General features: G+C 32.9%; 2 protein-coding genes across 2 annotated transcripts; one reads left to right on the top strand and one right to left on the bottom strand.

The window, feature by feature from the left end:
• Window positions 1-10: 10 nt before the first annotated feature.
• LOC134276486 (CXXC-type zinc finger protein 1-like) lies at window positions 11-15032 on the bottom strand (the record flags this gene model as incomplete). Its single annotated transcript, XM_062758736.1, has 14 exons — window positions 14895-15032; window positions 14496-14735; window positions 14151-14251; window positions 13638-13747; window positions 13334-13426; window positions 11628-11696; window positions 11057-11145; window positions 9410-9494; window positions 9080-9178; window positions 8784-8956; window positions 1295-1502; window positions 942-1049; window positions 445-588; window positions 11-163 (listed from the first exon to the last, which is right to left on the bottom strand). Coding segments are annotated over exons 2-14 (1557 nt in total), but the record flags the coding sequence as incomplete, so codon positions are not given.
• On the top strand, window positions 2189-7733 carry LOC134276491 (E3 ubiquitin-protein ligase TRIM71-like). The gene is made up of 2 exons (XM_062758741.1): window positions 2189-2298; window positions 5942-7733. Exon 2 carries the CDS (start codon window positions 5956-5958, stop codon window positions 7609-7611), a length of 1656 nt encoding a protein of 551 aa, XP_062614725.1. The 5' UTR covers window positions 2189-2298; window positions 5942-5955; the 3' UTR covers window positions 7612-7733.
• Window positions 15033-18700: the final 3668 nt, after the last annotated feature.

Below are 18700 nucleotides of genomic sequence, written 5' to 3'. Positions count from 1 at the left end.
ATTTTCAGACCTGTCTAACGCGCTCCATGTCAATTTCAGCTCGGCGTAATTTCTCCCAGCAGTAGTGTTTATTACACTTCTTCTTTGGTGCCCTACAGATTTCCCCCGTCTCTGTGAAGACGTCCACCACCAGAGGGCAGCCACACACCTCTTCTGGTCCAACCTGAAATATAATGTCTCCTCAGTCAACTCTTTGTGATTTAAATTAATGACTAGCAAATATTTCACACATTACGTTATTCTAATTTAGAGTTCAATCCCCCTTTTGTTGATAAGGGGTCTGGGCTTTACCACAATTTATTATACAGGAGAATGTTAGTAGAAACTGAACTATTTTTCTATTAATTTTTCTTAAGAGTTAGGTAGAGTATAGAATTTTCCTGTCGTAATGATTCTACAAAAAATTTGTTCTACATTAAAGAGTATGAAAGAGACATTCGATACCTTTGGCTCCTTGGTGTGTTCTGGACAGAGGACTTTGAGTCGTTTACAGTACACCTTCTGTTGTGTGTTATAGTAATCACAAAACATGGAATTCCCTTCAATCCTTGTCTTGTAGATAGAGCCGAAAGATGTCTGGGCTTCAAACTGTTAAGACGTTAAAAACACACATCAAAACTGCCTTTACCTCTCTTCTTAGCTAAAGAAAGAGGGGATTTTCTGTCAAGTTTTAGCATACTTTTTTTCTAAGGGGTCAAGATTCTGTGGAATTACATTCTCTGTTCAATCTTCAGGTAAAAAAATTCTGCAGATTTTTAAAATTGCAATGTGTATTTTTATTGTACTGTAAGTACTCTAGCTGTGACAAATTTATGCAGAAAATTTATACCAATGTCTACAGTGTCTTATGTTTCATGCATATTAAAATACTGTTTAAGTAGTCATTTCTGATAAAGTATATCAACTTTGCAAAGATTACTTAAGACATGCATTTAACAAACCTTGGAGAAGCATTTTTCCATGTGACGCAATGCTCCTTTCTGATTTAACTCGGCACCACACGTGACACAGTACAGACTTAACTCCAAATCATCCTCATTATCCTTCTCCTGCAAAAGAAAATTGTAATATAATACATCTGTCATTTGTACTACAAGAGACCTGTGGACCACAATTTTCAACTGTCATTACAGACATACAGTTACACTGTTCTTCATCAGTAGTACATGTATTCCTGTGTAAAACTTTAGATGTCCATTGTGTCCCCCGCCCAACACTTGTGGAACATGATTTGTAAATACGTACACCATGATTGAACACCATGAGTTAAATCTTATACTAAAAATGGCCTCACATCTTGTTCTGGGGCTATAGTGACGTTCTTTGCACGGTCCACGATGCCGTCCAGCTCCTGGTGCCTGAGGTCGAGCTCGGCCAGTTTCTGTCGACACTCCAGCTGCTCGCGTCTGATCTTCTCCAGCATCTTCTTATTGTTCTCCTCCGTCACACAAGGGCTGCTCTGCCATTGGGAAATCTTAGGAGGCAAGAGCTCGTAGATCCGACTGTAATGTATTAAAAAATATATCTCCAGATAAAATGATGAAAAAGCTTCATGAATAATCTGCTCTAGAATTCCTTGAGTTAACATGAAGGCACACGCATGTCTGGAAAACTCAATTCTTAGACTAAATGATCAGTTGTCTGCATGATCAATAAATTATCAAACTGTATTTAGCTACAGGAGTGCAACTCATATCAAAGAAACATTATATTGCATTTTTTCTGATGAGTAATTACAGAGATAATTTTTAAAAGTTGACAGGAAATTACAAATGTACATCCATCTAGAATTGTAGAAAACAAGAGGCCCAAGGGCCACATCATGCACTCACCTGAGCACATTGTCTATAGGAAAAAAGTAGAAATTAGTATTACTTTATATCGAGATCTCTTCATTTTTCATTACCCTTATATAGATTTTAATTTTTAAGGTAGATAAATACTCTAAGATATTTTTGTCAAACAATACTTTTTCCTTTATGAGAGAAATGATCACATCAAATATCTAGTATAACCGTATATACAATGAGAAAGAGAAACAACTCTGTTTGATAACTCAGCCTTTTAAATATTTCAGTACCTCTATCTAAGTATTTAAAAGAAGACACACATGGATCATTGATTATAAAGAGAGCTAACAGACTCTGCACATGCTCACTGACCTAGCTGATAGATAGGAAACCAGGAAGTATGAAATACCAAACCGAAAGTAGTTCCCAGTCAGGTGAATATTGGGGTGGGGAGATAAAATGATTATTCTTTCCTTACAATTAGTCTTGAAAGATTAAAATTAAAAAGGTAATTCAATACAGCTTTTCTAAACAGTTGATCATTTTAAAAATCAAATTAAGACAATCATTATGTTAATATGTTTCTCATTGTTAAAACTTCATTCTTTCTAATATTAAACTATTATATACAGAAAGAATATCAGTCCCCCCAAAAAGGGATATTGGTCCTTAGTAATGTTTAATTTTTAACATGTTAATTCACACACAGGGGCCTGTAACATACTGTTTTTGATTTTACGTAATCACTATATATATATACAAAAAGGACTCTTTTTGTATACATATAGTGATTACGTAAAATCAAATACAGTATGTTACAGGCCCCTGTGAATTCACATGCCACACTGTTCTCCATTGGTATTCCAAAGTTACAGAATTGACCAAGTTACATGTAAATTTACATGTACATGTGCAGTGGGGATTATAATATTCATGAATTATCAGGTATTTTACTGCAAACATGGAAGACTGTGCAAGATAATTATGGCATAATGATAATAATATATAGAAACTAGAACTGTCCAATAGGGACAAATACCCCCGCTGTGTTTTTTCAGAGTAGGTGCCAATTCACAAATATTTTATGGATCTATTAGAAGGTGTTCACTATTGTCTTAAAATAAATCGAGTGGAAATATAATTGCATGCAAATTAATTTTTTTCAATTTATGAATCTAAGGTGCAACCAAATAAAACATCAATACTAATACACTGTAACAGTTTTTTTTAAATTTCATTAAAAAAAGAAATTGCAATTATTTGTCATGCTGCTCGGAAAAATAATTGTTGAAAAAAGAAATATTATACAGAATCAAATGAATCTTTATAACTTTATATCAAATTCATTTTAAAAATAATAAAGTGCCCAACACAGCATGATACTCCAGTCAAATATTGTTCATTCAATTAATATAAACAGTTTAGAGTGTGAAGAAATCATGACAACCTTTAAAAGGATTTCCATAATTTTTTTTTATTCCTTTTGATATTTGTTTAAACATCTCCTGTGGTGTGAGCATTAATTATAACAAATAATCATCAAATAGATGCATTATAGCTTGACAAATGCTCCTTCCCCACAAACATATCTTTCATGTGGGACATGATGCTCTGAAATTTGTTACTTGATATTTTCATTTTTTTAAAAAATATATCAATTTAACTACTTAGTATTAAAAACTTAATCCATAACAAATTGATTTTAGAAATAGAAGGCTGGCCATCATATGACATATGCTATTTAAACTGACCAGCCCTCTGTCTAATTCCCAAAGGACCTTAATCAGAGCTAACAGATATGATTGAGACAGCTAGCTTTCCTACATTGAACTCATTTTTTTTTTTTTTTTAATTTGAATTCCACAATGCTATACAGTACAAACATACAAGATGAACACAATATTTCATTGCAACATTCATTTTTAGAGAGAGAGAAAGAGAGAGAGAGAGGAAAGAGAGAGAATGCAAGAGAAAGAAAGAGAAAGAGATGATGTTATAAAAGAAAGTGGGTTATAGATAGAGTAGGTAGCAAAACTAGTTTTGAGACAGGGTTTATTGGTATTAGTCTGAGAGTATGGATTGCCATTTTTGCCAGGAGGCGTTAAACTCATCTATTTTATCACTTTCTCTGGCTGTATATTTCAAAGTTTTATAAATAAGTTTGAATTCATTCAGAAAACCATGGATAGAGAGGCTAAGGTGTTAATTGACAACGAACTCTGTAAATATATTGCTTCATTGACATAAGCAAAATATTTAATGATTTTGATGATATTGTTTTACTTATATCTCCAAATATAAAAGTTTTACCATCTTGGTACTCATTAATTAATTGAACTCATTAATTAATCTTTGACTGTATGCATGTCCACTGATAAATGCCAAGGGATGCGATTTTCTGTTATCAAAATTCTCCTTGACCAGTGCTTGATAATTATACCCTTGGGAGAGGTAGATTATCTCTTATAAAATAACATTTGATACAGATTGCTGTAAAGTACATAATGAAAAAATATTATTTTCTTAATTTAACATTTTTTAAACAGGGATACAGAAACACTCTTACATTTTTGGGATTGTGTAATTCAATAGTAAAAGACAGGTTTCTTTTTAAAATTTCACTTAAATTAAAGGTCACGGTGACCTTAAAAAAAGTCGTGACACACCTTCTACACAAGATGCATAAACTGTCCAAGTTTGATGATTGTCAGTCTAACAGTTTTCTAGTTATGAGCCAAACAAAAACATAAAATGAAAAAGAAAAAACACCTGTAAAATGCAGAAAAATTACCCAATCATGATGAAGATACCAGGTGCACAACTTCATAAGGTGAATAATAAGTGTAAAAATTTTCAGACAAATCCAGCCAATAGTTTCTGAGAAACGGTCTGGACAAAATCTTGTCTACAGACAGACGGACGGACATGCTGATTCCAATATACCCCCCTAAACTTCGTTTGCGGGGGTATAACCATGTGCAGCATAATTTACTGTTTTTTTTTATATTTATTTATTTTTTTTAAAAATGTATTTTAAATTTTTTCCTAATTTATAACCCTAATATGGAATATAATAGGCTCAGAAAAACAATTTGGTTCTTGGGACAAATTAAAGCAAATTTAAATGCATATTGCCCTCAGACCCAGACCATAAAGAACTACGAACTACAGTATTGTTCTCCCGCCTATCTCTAAGTCAATTCTCAAAAGTTAACATATTCGAATGATTTTCAAAATTTTTATAGACATTTGTATAAATTTTCATAAAACGTTACTTATTTGGGATATCAAAGAGAGATAACTCTATAATTTTGGTAACACATTTGTTTTTCCACTATAGAAATTAACGGAAAATGCAAAATATTTTTAAAACATCTTTCCCCCCCCTTTAAACAAAAATTCATTTTTACAGGTAATATTGACTGTCATTTTACAAATTTATGCCAAAGCTTTTTGTGTTTCACGGGGGGAACATATGTTTATAGACAAAAAACGAAAAAATTTTGATTTTTCACAAGTGTTTAAGCTATTAACAACTATATAATTGTATTTTATTGATTTATATATGTTTTAGTTATTTGCGGAAAACATAAGAAAAGATATGAGATACACTTAATCATATATAAGACAATTTCAAAATATGGTGATTCTTGAAAGTTCGATTTCACTAGAAAATATCGTCCACCCCCCTTTTTTCAAGAGCTGGAATTAATGATAATTTACTATCTAGTGCTGGAATTAAAATGATTAATCAATTACCATAGAACTATTCTTTGTATTAAACAAAAATTTGATGGCCAAATTGCCATTAATATTGAATTTAATGGGTGCAAAATGTAGGCGGGAATCAACAGTTAGAGTTCGTAGTTCTTTACAATATTTGCCAAGTATCCAAACAACTGTTAAAAAAATAGTTTTTGATTAAGGTTTTCAGACCCTATATTGATCAGCAACCCCCTATTACTGAAAATCAAACAAAAATATCATATGACTGTATAAAATAATCGCCCATTGTTAAAATGATTTTAAAGGTCACACAATACATGTATGTATCACAGCTAAAATGTGTTTGAAATAGTCAATTCATATACCTACTACATGTGACTTTTATTTACTGGTATATATTCATTTTAAAATCAATATACTTTCAGTTCCACTAGAGACAATGGCCACTCCTACTTCCTGGGCTCAGGAGGTCATAACCTGTGACCTTTGTCCTAAGCCTACTCAGCAGTTCTGTAACAACTGTCAAGTCAGTTTATGTGTGGACTGTGTCAGTAAACATGTGGACAAATTCAAGTCCCAAACACACGACATTGTTCATTTCACCAACAGGAAGATACAGCCGGTGTTTCCTGAGTGTAAGGTTCACTCCAACCAGAGATGTGAGGCCCACTGCCAACAATGTCATGTCCATGTCTGTCTGAAATGCATTCTCAGTTCCCATAGTGGACACAAGATTGTGGAAATGCAAGAGATTTTCAATGAAAAGAAACAAGAAATAATAAAAGAAAACCAAGAAATTGAATCCATCATTATTCCAAAGTACAGAAAGAAAATGGATAATATAGCAGGCAAAATCTCCAAATCAACAGCCAAATTTGATGAACTGGAAAAAGAAGCAGAAAAAAACAGAAAACTATGGCACCAAGAAGTGGATAACATCTTTAATAATCTTAGTTCCTTGATCAAGTCCATGAGAGAAAATAATCTCACTTCTCTACAATCCCATCAATCCAAGTTAAAAAACCTTATTCCAGATATGATGCAAACTGTTGAACAAAACAAAGGAATCCTGAAGACTAACAGAGTGTCTGATGTCAACAACTACAAATCCAAACTGACGGAATACAAAAACATGCCAGCTGATATTGACGTTGAAATTCCTTCACTGAATACACATACAGTCCAAGGGAGAGAACTCAGCATATCATTAGAAAAATACAAGGCTACATTAACACAGTCTGCATTATCCAGTCTGACAGATGAAGTCTCCCATTTGGCTATGACAGAGTTATTAGACAAAGCCAGAGTGATAGCCACCATTCCTACTGGAGTTAAACCTCTATGGAGAGTGGCCTGTGTAGGAACAGATGAAGCTTGGGTTAGTGGTAATGACAAAGTTATAAGGCGTGTTGACATACGCGGGTCTCTACAGGAATCTGTTACCACCACATGTAAATACAATCCTAGTGACATCTCTGTGACCAAACAGGGAGAACTGATATACAGTGATTTTATCAATGAAACAGTGAACATTGTCAGAAGTGGAAAGACAATGGTACTGTTCACAACACCACGTGGCTGGGGACCATATGGACTGTGCTGTACAAGGTCAGGGGACATACTGGTCAATGTGTATAGTAACAAACAAAACAAAATACTACGTTATCAGGGGAAAATATTGAAACAGGAAATTTATGAAGATGAACATAAAAATCTTATATTTAAAGAGGGTTTACTTTCCCTTCCTATGGCAGAGAACAACAATGGAGACATCTGTGTCTCTGATCGTAATGCTGACATCGTGATTGTGGTGGACAAGACAGGAAGAGTTAGATTCCGATATGATGGTACACCAGCCAGGAGAGAGAAGTCATTTAGACCTAGACAAATAGTGACAGACTCCATGAGTCAGATCATTGTGATCGATTATGACAATGCCTGTCTACACATCCTAGATCAGGATGGACAGTTCTTGAGATGTGTGGACAATTGTGGTTTAGATAAACCTAGTGATTTGAGTTTGGACAGTGAGGGGAGGCTGTGGGTAGGATTAAATGATTCAGGAGAAATTAAACTGATCCTGTACATCAAATAAACAAAGACTGTGTTGTAAATGTTAGAGAGTGACAGAACATTATCTTAAATTGTGAACTTCATATACACATGAATGAATAAAAATAAACAAAACTTGTCTAAAACAGATGATAACTAACTTTACAAACAGTATTTTAAAAGTATGAATTCAACAATATACATGTATATGTTATTTTTTTTCCTTAGAATTTGTACCACTAAGTCTATTATTCTTTAGTAATATCTGTATGATAAAACTTCTATGGCAGGTGTGACCGTTTGGCAGGGTATGCTAAGTCCTCCATGGCAACTGATCCCACCTCTGATGTTATGAAGGTCCATGTTTGATTTGCTCCTATTGTATTGTTTAATGGACTTTTGAGCTTGAAAACTGATTGTTATCTCCATATATTTCATTCTATGTGCAAAGCAGCAGAGATGAAAGTAGCATATAATTAAACAGACAATACACATATATATCTAAAATCTAAACAAACTGTATATAATTTTTTTTTATGTCAAATGAATGGAGATTTCAATTTATTTTTTCAGCATTACTGAACAGCAAATGAAATAAAATTCCTAATTCTCCACAAAGCTGACAAGAATTATTAAAACAAAATAAAAATGCAACATTTTCAGCTATGTACAACTTGTTTCATATCAAGTATAGATGTATCTTTCAGATACATTGGGTTATTTTAACGATATATATCCAACTGCACTCATTACAATTGAAAAACTTTTTTGGCTTGACTATCGACTTGTGCACATCTCTGATGAGCATTTGAGAGTACATGAGTTGATAAAGACATTTCAAAATCACAACAGCATATTTCAATAAAATTGGATATGATTCTTTTGAGGTGTGCGCATCTCTGTAACGATAGCGGTATTCAGGTATATATGTTTAATCACACACCTTGGAGTCTGATCTACTTTAAAAAAAAACTTTAACCTTTGCCATGAATTTTACCCACGTGGTGCTAGGGGTTTCATATTTCACAATTGTATTTCTTGTGAGAAGGCCTTACTTTGGGTACCAACAAATTTGATTTGAATTGCAGAAAGTTTAACCCTCACTATGTTGCCATATGGGGTCATCAGTTTTTCACAAACACATTTTATTTGTTGTTATTTTTTCCTGCTTATTTTCATTATCAGTGTATTGTGTATAAAATGAAATGACCATACCTTTTGGCTAGTTTAAGACCACAATCATCTGAACAATACTTGGAATTTGGTCTGGCTGCCTCGATACAGCCAGGTCCAAAGCATTGTTTTGGCTCATCAATCTCACTCTCACGAACTTCCTCTATCTCTGACCTCTTTCTCTTTGATTCAAAGGAAGCATTCTCTTTGGCTTTCTATGAACAATAATTAAAGTGTAAAAAGATAACTACATGTATGCACTTTAAACACATAAAATCAAAATTCAGAATTCTACAATTCTTTTTGTTATTGACTCTACATACAAAGGAGGACTCTACCTTTGTCTTTTTGTCTGGCGAGTGCTTGCGTCCTCTTTTCTTGTACTTCTTTTTAGCTGACCCACTCTCTGACATACTTTTCTTTCTCCCCCTCTTACCCTGAAAAAACAATCAGAACAGAGAATGTTCAAACCCCACCCTTACAAATTAACAAAGGAGTCCAATTCTCACTATTTTCGCAGTATGCAAAGACCCCAAATTTTCACAAGTTGACTGTTAATCAAGTGTTAAATTTCTCATTTACTAGTATATTAAACTCTAAGGAATTTCAAAGTGTTTGATTTGTTCAGTTTTGATTGACACTAACAATAAGCAGTTGTGAGTTTTTACCTTTGGTGATTTTTCAATGTTTTCTGAGCCATAATCTGGATCATCATCGACATCCATAAAGTCATCGTCATCATCGCGAACACCACTGGAAGTACAAAATCATCACATTATGAGGACACACGGCTCTTTACAATCTTTAATCATCACTGATTAATTTTTAATAATGCATAAATCAAATTGCAAGCATAATGAAATAACAATTTGAATTTTTCACAAATAAAATCATTTACTCTACCATTGTTTACACATGTAGAGAATCATGCAACTTGCTGGATGCATGTATATGTTACATGTTAGTACACATAAAGTCTTTTAGATATCCTATTTTTATGCACAAATATGTATCATGTATTTTTTAAAGTAATTTGTTCGCCATTTTGTAAGCTTATGTCTATTTTAATGTGAAGCGCACTAGAGTGTCATTATTATAATGCGCTATAGAAATTATTGTATTGTATTGTATTGTATATGTTAAAAAAGATTAAAGCAAATATATATATTTATATTCATTTACAATAATATCACAGAAAAAATCTGTATTAACTGTACATCCCAACAGTCATGCTTTATGTTATTTTTTTTTTCCTTTTTCTTGAAGGAAAAAAAGACTTTTACCACATTATATGTATTTGTACAATTTCAAACAGCACTGAAGCAAAAAATAAGATTTACTCATCACCTTAAAAACTGAACTAAAAATCTCAACTAAAATCAGTATCATAAAAAAAATACTAGAAATTAAAGTTTAAGCAGAATATTAACTTTCTTAAAAATAATTAAAAAAACATGAAAGATTGGTAAAACTTAAAATAAATACATGCAGAATAAAATTTTCAAATTAACCAGCAGCAAGACTCTTAAAGTCTATATCAAATTAAAGCTTGCATGTCTACTAACCACTCTATGATTCTACAATATTGACAAAACATTTCAATGGCCTCATTAAATTAGTTAACTAGAAATATATCCATAGGAAATGAATGCCCAGCAGTAAAGATTAATTTATAGTGCAATGTGAGAGCTCTCAGCAATTTGAAATGTGTTTCTAAGTATGTGTTTACATGAAAACACATTGAATTGTTACTTTTAAACTGAGCTAAAAACAAAATAAAGAAAAATGAGGTCATGGTCACAGGAAAGGTCAAGATAGAAATTATTAGCTCTTATCAATACAGGTCTGTGCATAAGTTTTGCTAACAAACCATATAAGCAGAAATTTACTGAGAATTTAATTTGGGGATACTTCAAGAGGGTTCTGAGATCGCAAGAATTAAATATCGCTAAAAATTAATTCCATTGTTTTTGTAATAGCTTCTTTAGTGAACATTTTAAAATCCCTAAAGTTACCTCTCGCTAAAAATAAAATACCATTTTTTATACTACAAATTGCTCAATTCGAATCTTGCTAAAATTTCCACTCATACGGTGATGGATGAAAGATGGAAGGACAAAAGATGGGCATGACAAACACTATCCCTGGCCAAAATTCATGGTGGGACATAAAAATGTAAACTCGGAAGTAGGATGCAATTCACCATACAATCACACTGATTAATAACTAAGTTCTGTTACTAAATCTGTCAGATATATGCAAAAACACAGAATTATGGATGCTGAAATCCAGGTGAGTGTTAATTAAAATCTTACCTGTAATACTCTGTCCTGATAGACTCTGTTTCGGTGGTCAGAACACACTCTTGTTTTTCCATGGATTTTTTATTCATCATATTTAAACCCTGAAAAAAAGTTTTTCCTGCTCAAAGATGGATTATATTATATTTTTTTTCTTAGTAATCATTAGATCAAATTATAGAATTTTAAATACCCCTTTCTGGAACAAATCCATATGGCGTTAAAGTAGATAATATTGGTATATTCATAACAAAATATGAGTTTACATACATTTTTTCTCTTTAAAAAACTAATTGTTAAAATATATGGTTGTTAATTATTACTGCTGTGTTTACAATATTAAATAATTTGAGGTCTATGAAATACTGTAAATCAACTATTATTCGTGTTATCTTTTATTTGGGATTCTTCAGTTTGAAATCAATCTGCTATGATTAATTTTCATGAATAAGGAAACATTTTCTACAAAAACAAAGCAAAATAAATAGTTCATGGCATTATATATTCGCGACTTTAATTAGGTTGCGAAACTGGTAAATATTTCTCACACGCGAATAAAAGTTGGTTTACAGTATTATTGACATACGAAATTGAGGCATTGTCGTAGTCTGCATTTCTGACGGATCTTGTTTGGCCCTCCAAACTTCTTCATGTCCTGTTAAAATTAAATACAAAGAATAATTAATGAGAACAAGTACATTGCATGTACATTTCACACTGTACATATCCATTTAAGACCAAAGTTTGACAATGAAAACCATCAAATTTCAACTCAGTACAACTGTTTCATATCAGACATAAGACATGTAAAATACATCCCAAATTTATTCAATCATCTCCATCCTTGATGAAAAGATTCCATAAAAAAGCAAAGAATCTTAATTTTGGGAAGTTTCTGATCTAGTTAGATCAGAAAAATGACACACTGGTGATAGCCAGTTATTGTCACCATAAAAAAAATTCTGAGAATGTAACTAGAAGCAATTATGAATGTGTTTTCAAGTCCTTAATAGGACACTTCACACCTATCATTACAAATTGATTAAACACATACATATACAATGTACACATACCTTACAGTAGTCACATCGTGCACAGTCCTCTGTTCTGTCTAATGTACACATACCTTACAGTAGTCACATCGTGCACAGTCCTCTGTTCTGTCTAAGGTACACATACCTTACAGTGGCCACATCGTGCACAGTCCTCTGTTCTGTCTAATGTACAAATACCTTACAGTAGTCACATCGTGCACAGTCCTCTGTTCTGTCTAAGTTACACATACCTTACAGTAGTCACATCGTGCACAGTCCTCTGTTCTGTCTAAGTTACACATACCTTACAGTAGTCACATCGTGCACAGTCCTCTGTTCTGTCTAAGGTACACATACCTTACAGTGGCCACATGGTGCACAGTCCTCCGTTCTGTCTAAGGTACACATACCTTACAGTAGTCACATCATGCACAGTCCTCTGTTCTGTCTAATGTACACATACCTTACAGTAGTCACATCGTGCACAGTCCTCCGTTCTGTCTAATGTACACATACCTTACAGTAGTCACATGGTGCACAGTCCTCCATTCTGTCTAATGTACACATACCTTACAGTAGTCACATGGTGCACAGTCCTCTGTTCTGTCTAATGTAAACATACCTTACAGTAGTCACATCGTGCACAGTCCTCTGTTCTATCTAATGTACACATACCTTACAGTAGTCACATCGTGCACAGTCCTCTGTTCTGTCTAAGTTACACATACCTTACAGTAGTCACATCGTGCACAGTCCTCTGTTCTGTCTAAGTTACACATACCTTACAGTAGTCACATCGTGCACAGTCCTCTGTTCTGTCTAAGGTACACATACCTTACAGTGGTCACATGGTGCACAGTCCTCCGTTCTGTCTAAGGTACACATACCTTACAGTAGTCACATCATGCACAGTCCTCTGTTCTGTCTAATGTACACATACCTTACAGTAGTCACATCGTGCACAGTCCTCCGTTCTGTCTAATGTACACATACCTTACAGTAGTCACATGGTGCACAGTCCTCCATTCTGTCTAATGTACACATACCTTACAGTAGTCACATGGTGCACAGTCCTCTGTTCTGTCTAATGTAAACATACCTTACAGTAGTCACATCGTGCACAGTCCTCTGTTCTATCTAATGTAAACATACCTTACAGTAGTCACATCGTGCACAGTCCTCTGTTCTGTCTAATGTACACATACCTTACAGTAGTCACATCGTGCACAGTCCTCTGTTCTGTCTAATGTAAACATACCTTACAGTAGTCGCATCGTGCACAGTCCTCTGTTCTGTGGCAGGCTGTACACTCCCCACAACGTCGCGATGACTTCTTCTTACTACTAGAATCCTAGAAAGAAATGCAGAAGAAACTAAAAATTTCAATCTGTGCATTCACATAAATTTATATTTCTATTATTTTAAAGAGAAAAATAATAAAAACATCCTAGTTATTAACAGTGTCTTTAATTTTCCTTTCTGAAAGTAATTTTCTTAAAAATGCAACAACTTGCTTCTTCAAAATCAAACATGTTGAAATTAAAAAGAAAACAACAACTTACATCTCTGCTTCTGAATTCTCTGTCAGAATGTGATGAATGTTTGTGAGAGGAGTGTTTCTCCTTGGAACTTTTCTTGTGTTTGTATTTGATTTCCAGACTTGGATCGTGTTCTAAAATATAATGTAAATGTCAGTACTATTATCAATGCACATCATATTCATGCACATACTTTTAAAGAAATAGATAGTTGAATTATATGTTAACAAATGTGTTAAATGATTAAAGATGCTGACAAATGGTGGATATGCTATTTATTCCTTCTGTTTTTCAATGATTACTTTCTTTATAAGCACACGTCTAAATATGCTTAAAACTGTAAACAGTTTTTTTTTCCACTTCAGAAAAACAAAATGCATACAATAATACAGGTACCCCAACAACATTAAATTTTTGGTTGAGATTGACATCTTTTAAGTCCCTCAATTAAAGTTTTAAACATGTTAAATAGAGCAATGCTGACCAGCATTCTTCTGAGATTTATATGAAAATATGAAAATCAAAGCTATCTCTCACGTCTACAAGAAGTGCAGTAGAAGTGTTTTATAAGTTCGGCATCTTTCTGGGTGACTCCAATACAATCTCCATGGTACCATTCTTCACAGTTGTCACAACCACTGTTGGTGAAAGAAAGCAAAAGATATAAATGAAAACAACTAAGAAAAATACACACTTTAAGTCACATATTATAATAAACATCCTTTATTATAGTAATCTTACTACCACATTATGTCATTAAAATAGCAAGCTTCTAAATGCATAATGTGCATGACTGTACTCAAAAAGGCATTACAATCAGTTTCATAGTTGATATAATTAAAAAAGGAAGAAGATGCTTCAATAATAAAGGCTAATGCATACATCATAAATCGACTACAGTCTTTGGAGCGACAGATACAGTACTCCTGCTCATAAGCTCCTCCTGGCCCTTCATGATCCATAATCCGGATCAACTGATCCACTTTGGTTTTCCTTTCTGGTAACATACTCCTGGCTTATTGTTGATAAAAAATAATTCAATATTTTAAAGATCCTTCCTGGATTTACCAAGTTGAACTGAAGGAAATCCAAGGTTTTTTCCCTCTCAACTGCAATCTAACTCTGGAAAAAATTGAAGTGAAATTAATTTTTCAACAAAAAAAAAAAATAAATATTGCTTTTATAGTAGCACATATAGTTAAACATCAGCATTGCAATTTAATGCTATATTCCGGCATATTGTAAAGAATTAAAACACAAAAGTAAACAATCTCGAATTACCTCTAAAACTTCTTTCATTTTTTGTTGAACTCAGAAGTATCAGGATTGTATTACATCTAGATCTTCATCCATTGCGCTTTTAAACTACTTTTAATCCTTGAAGAAATGATACATTGCTTAAAATAAGAAAAAACTAAGATCTATTGAAAAAAAAGACTTTTGTAAAAGTTATTTTCAAAGCCGAACACGGTTTTCCATCTGCGTCAACTCAATGTTTAAAAACTACAAATTACGGACCGGTGTCGATCAAATTCCCGGATCTAAAAATTTTTGGGGACACCACTGTCAATATTTTATGGTTTCTTCTACTCTTCCATTCGTTTGTATTGATTAATATTTTTGTACCCTTTAAGTGTTATAAGAAGTACCATGTTTAGAGTTGTAAACGCATGTAACTGAACACTATCAAAAATTTAAAAAAAATAATTAAAAATAAAATAAATTAGAATTATTTTTTTTAAATGACTGCAAGTCTCATTTTTGCTATGATGGAGATTTAAAGAAGATGGGGGATAATTAAGGCGGACGAAGTGCCTATAGTGCGACAAACATGAAGTAAAAAATTAGACCTCAATTATATATATATATATCTAAATTTTCTTTGATATTTCATCTAACGTTAATAACGTATAATATATACTTAATGCAAAATCTCTATTATTTACAAAAATCTCAAAAAAGACTGAAATAGTCTGCCTATGAAAAAGCATACACAAACTAAAGAGAACAAAAATGATCAATTTCTCATTCTTTAACAAAATTTTTCAATATGAGTGGGTCTTCGCTCCATTTTTTTGAAAGATAATCCTAAAAGTTTGCAATCAAATATAACTTTTTTTGTTTACAAAAACATGGAGCAAAGACCCATTATACCTTTTTAAAAAAGTACACTTTTATGACAAAACATTATAGCGTATTGGTTAGCGCTTTAGTTTCAAAACAGTATGATACGTACTCTGGAGTTAAAATCCCAGGAATACCATTTTATATTTTGTAAAAGAACATTTTTTTCTGAGACTTTTTTTCTCTCTCAGAAAAGGTTTTCCCCCTAAAAATTTCATAAATTTTCATAATGAGAACTTATACTCAATTCACAAATCGAATATGATTTCTTAATCTCTGAAGCCATAGGCATTCTGCACGCCTTGTTTCCCCATCTTCTTTGTCCATTATTTGGTAGGAAAATTTCTTTTTTTTCCTCGGATTATTTTTGAACAGTTATAGGAATAAATGATAATAATGTCTTCAAATTGCTTGCTCTGGAAAGAAAAAAAATGTCCTACCTAAAAAGTTTGGAATTCACTTTTTAAAAATGCTTTTCTATTCATGAAATTTCATTTAAAAAAGACTGAGAAGTTTGTATTCTCTATTCCCAGCATTTGTCACCCAGGCTCTCAATGTCATACAATCCATTAAAAAAGATGCATGTACTGTGCTATTCGCAGGGTCTGACACGTACAAATGTACATCTGTTTCTTATTTTGGGTGAAAGTTTTACTATACAAAATAAACTGAATAAAACGTTAAGGATAACCAATTTTTTTTCGATAAACATTATAAAATGACTTCAATTTTTTCAATGCCCCCCCCCCCGGCCCCCCTCCATTCAAAGTATGATATGACTAATATTAATAATTTGATACATAACTAACCAATACAACTATCATTATTCCTGGTTTTACTCTTAAAATACACAAAAATCCTGGAGCTTCCAGGGGCTTTGCCCACTGGGCCCCCACCAGAGCTTTGCCCTGGACCCACTAGGGACGTTAAGGCGGCTCTCAGACCACCTGTCTGAACGAAGTTACCCTCCCCCTCCCCCCAATCACAAATCCTGTATCCGCCCATGACATGTGTGATGGTTTCGGCCGTACATGTATTTGAAGACAAAAAGTGCAGAAGCAGAGTTTTAGAAAAATTTCAACAAAACTCTTTTAATTAAGTAACCGTGACAATACCTTCATTGGTATACTAATAAAAAAAAAAGACCAACAGAAAAACATGTCTTACTGAAGTGTACTTGTGTAAAAGTTTTCTTGACATGATGCACACCAAAACCTGCAGCCAGGAGGAATAAAGCATTCTGATTTGAACCCCCCCCCCCCCCCCCCCCCGATATCGTCAACCAGTCACGGGCATAGATATGGACTATGGACACCTTTCTAACCGCGAATCAAGTTTAAAAAAACTCTGACCATTTATATGGCACGCCAAATTCACAAAATGAGCTAATCATAGTTTCACAGTCGTCGATAAACTAGGTTTATCGGTTGTAAACTATAGTTTACGGTCTGTTAACTATAGTTAACTACGTTCATCTATATTTTACATCTGTAAACTATAGTTAACACGATAACCTATGTTTCACAATCGTAAACTATACTTAACACCAAAAACAATCATTTGCGATTGAAAAACAGATTAATTATCTGATAAATACAGTTTCACGATTGTAAACTATGCTTTGCAAATCTTAACTATAGTTAACGATCGTAAATTATAGTTTACAGACGTGAATCTATGTTTATCAACAAAATCTATTGTTAACGTTTTACAGACAAATAAACTTAGATTAGCATTCGTAAACCCTAGTTAACAACCGTTAAATATAGTTTTACAGATGAAAACTATACTTAACGAATTGTAAACTATAGTTCACGATTTGTAAACTATAGTTTACAGTCGATAACCCTAGTTTATCAATTGTGAAACTATGTTTAGCACGCCAAATTCACAAAAATGAGCCAGTCATATTTTCACAATCGATAAACTAGGTTTATCGGTTGTAAACTATAGTTTACGGACTGTTGACTATAGTTAACAACGCTCATCTATATTTTACATCTGTAAACCATAATTAACGTGATAATCTATGTTTCACAACCATAAATTATACTTAACACCAAAAACAATCGATCATTTGCGATCGCAAAACATAGATTATCTGATAAATACAGTTTCACGATTTGTAAACTATGGTTTACAACTCTTAGTTAACGATCGTAAATTATAGTTTACAGACGTGAATCTATGTTTATCAACAAAATCTATTGTTAACGTTTTACAGACAAATAAACTTAGATTAGCATTCGTAAACCTTAGTTAACAACCGTTAAATATAGTTTTACAGATGAAAACTATAATAGTTAACGGATTGTAAACTATAGTTCACGATTTGTAAACTATAGTTTACAGTCGATAACCCTAGTTTATCAATTGTGAAACTATGTTTAGCACGCCAAATTCACAAAAATGAGCTAGTCATATTTTCACAATCGATAAACTAGGTTTATCGGTTGTAAACTATAGTTTACGGACTGTTGACTATAGTTAACAACGCTCATCTATATTTTACATCTGTAAACCATAATTAACGTGATAATCTATGTTTCACAACCATAAATTATACTTAACACCAAAAACAATCGATCATTTGCGATCGCAAAACATAGATTATCTGATAAATACAGTTTCATGATTTGTAAACTATGGTTTACAACTCTTAGTTAACGATCGTAAATTATAGCTTACAGACGTGAATCTATGTTTATCAACAAAATCTATTGTTAATGTTTTATTACAGACAGATAAACTTAGATTAGCATTCGTAAACTATAGTTAACAACCGTTAAATATAGTTTTACAGATGAAAACTATACTTAACGAATCGTTAACTGTAGTTTACGGTTTGTAAACTATAGTTTACAGTCGATAAACCTATTTTGTCAATTTTGAAACTAGGTTTAGCTCATTTTTGTGAATTTGGAGTGCCATACATTTTGTAGGACTTTTGAACACCAAGCAGA

Source organism: Saccostrea cucullata, unplaced genomic scaffold (assembly GCF_032062105.1).
Source record: "Saccostrea cucullata isolate Sc308-1 unplaced genomic scaffold, CSIRO_AGI_Scuc_v1 ctg580, whole genome shotgun sequence".
NCBI classification, from domain to species: domain Eukaryota; kingdom Metazoa; phylum Mollusca; class Bivalvia; order Ostreida; family Ostreidae; genus Saccostrea; species Saccostrea cuccullata.
The sequence above is the reverse complement of the archived record's forward strand: the minus strand, read 5'-3'. Positions and strand labels throughout refer to the sequence as shown.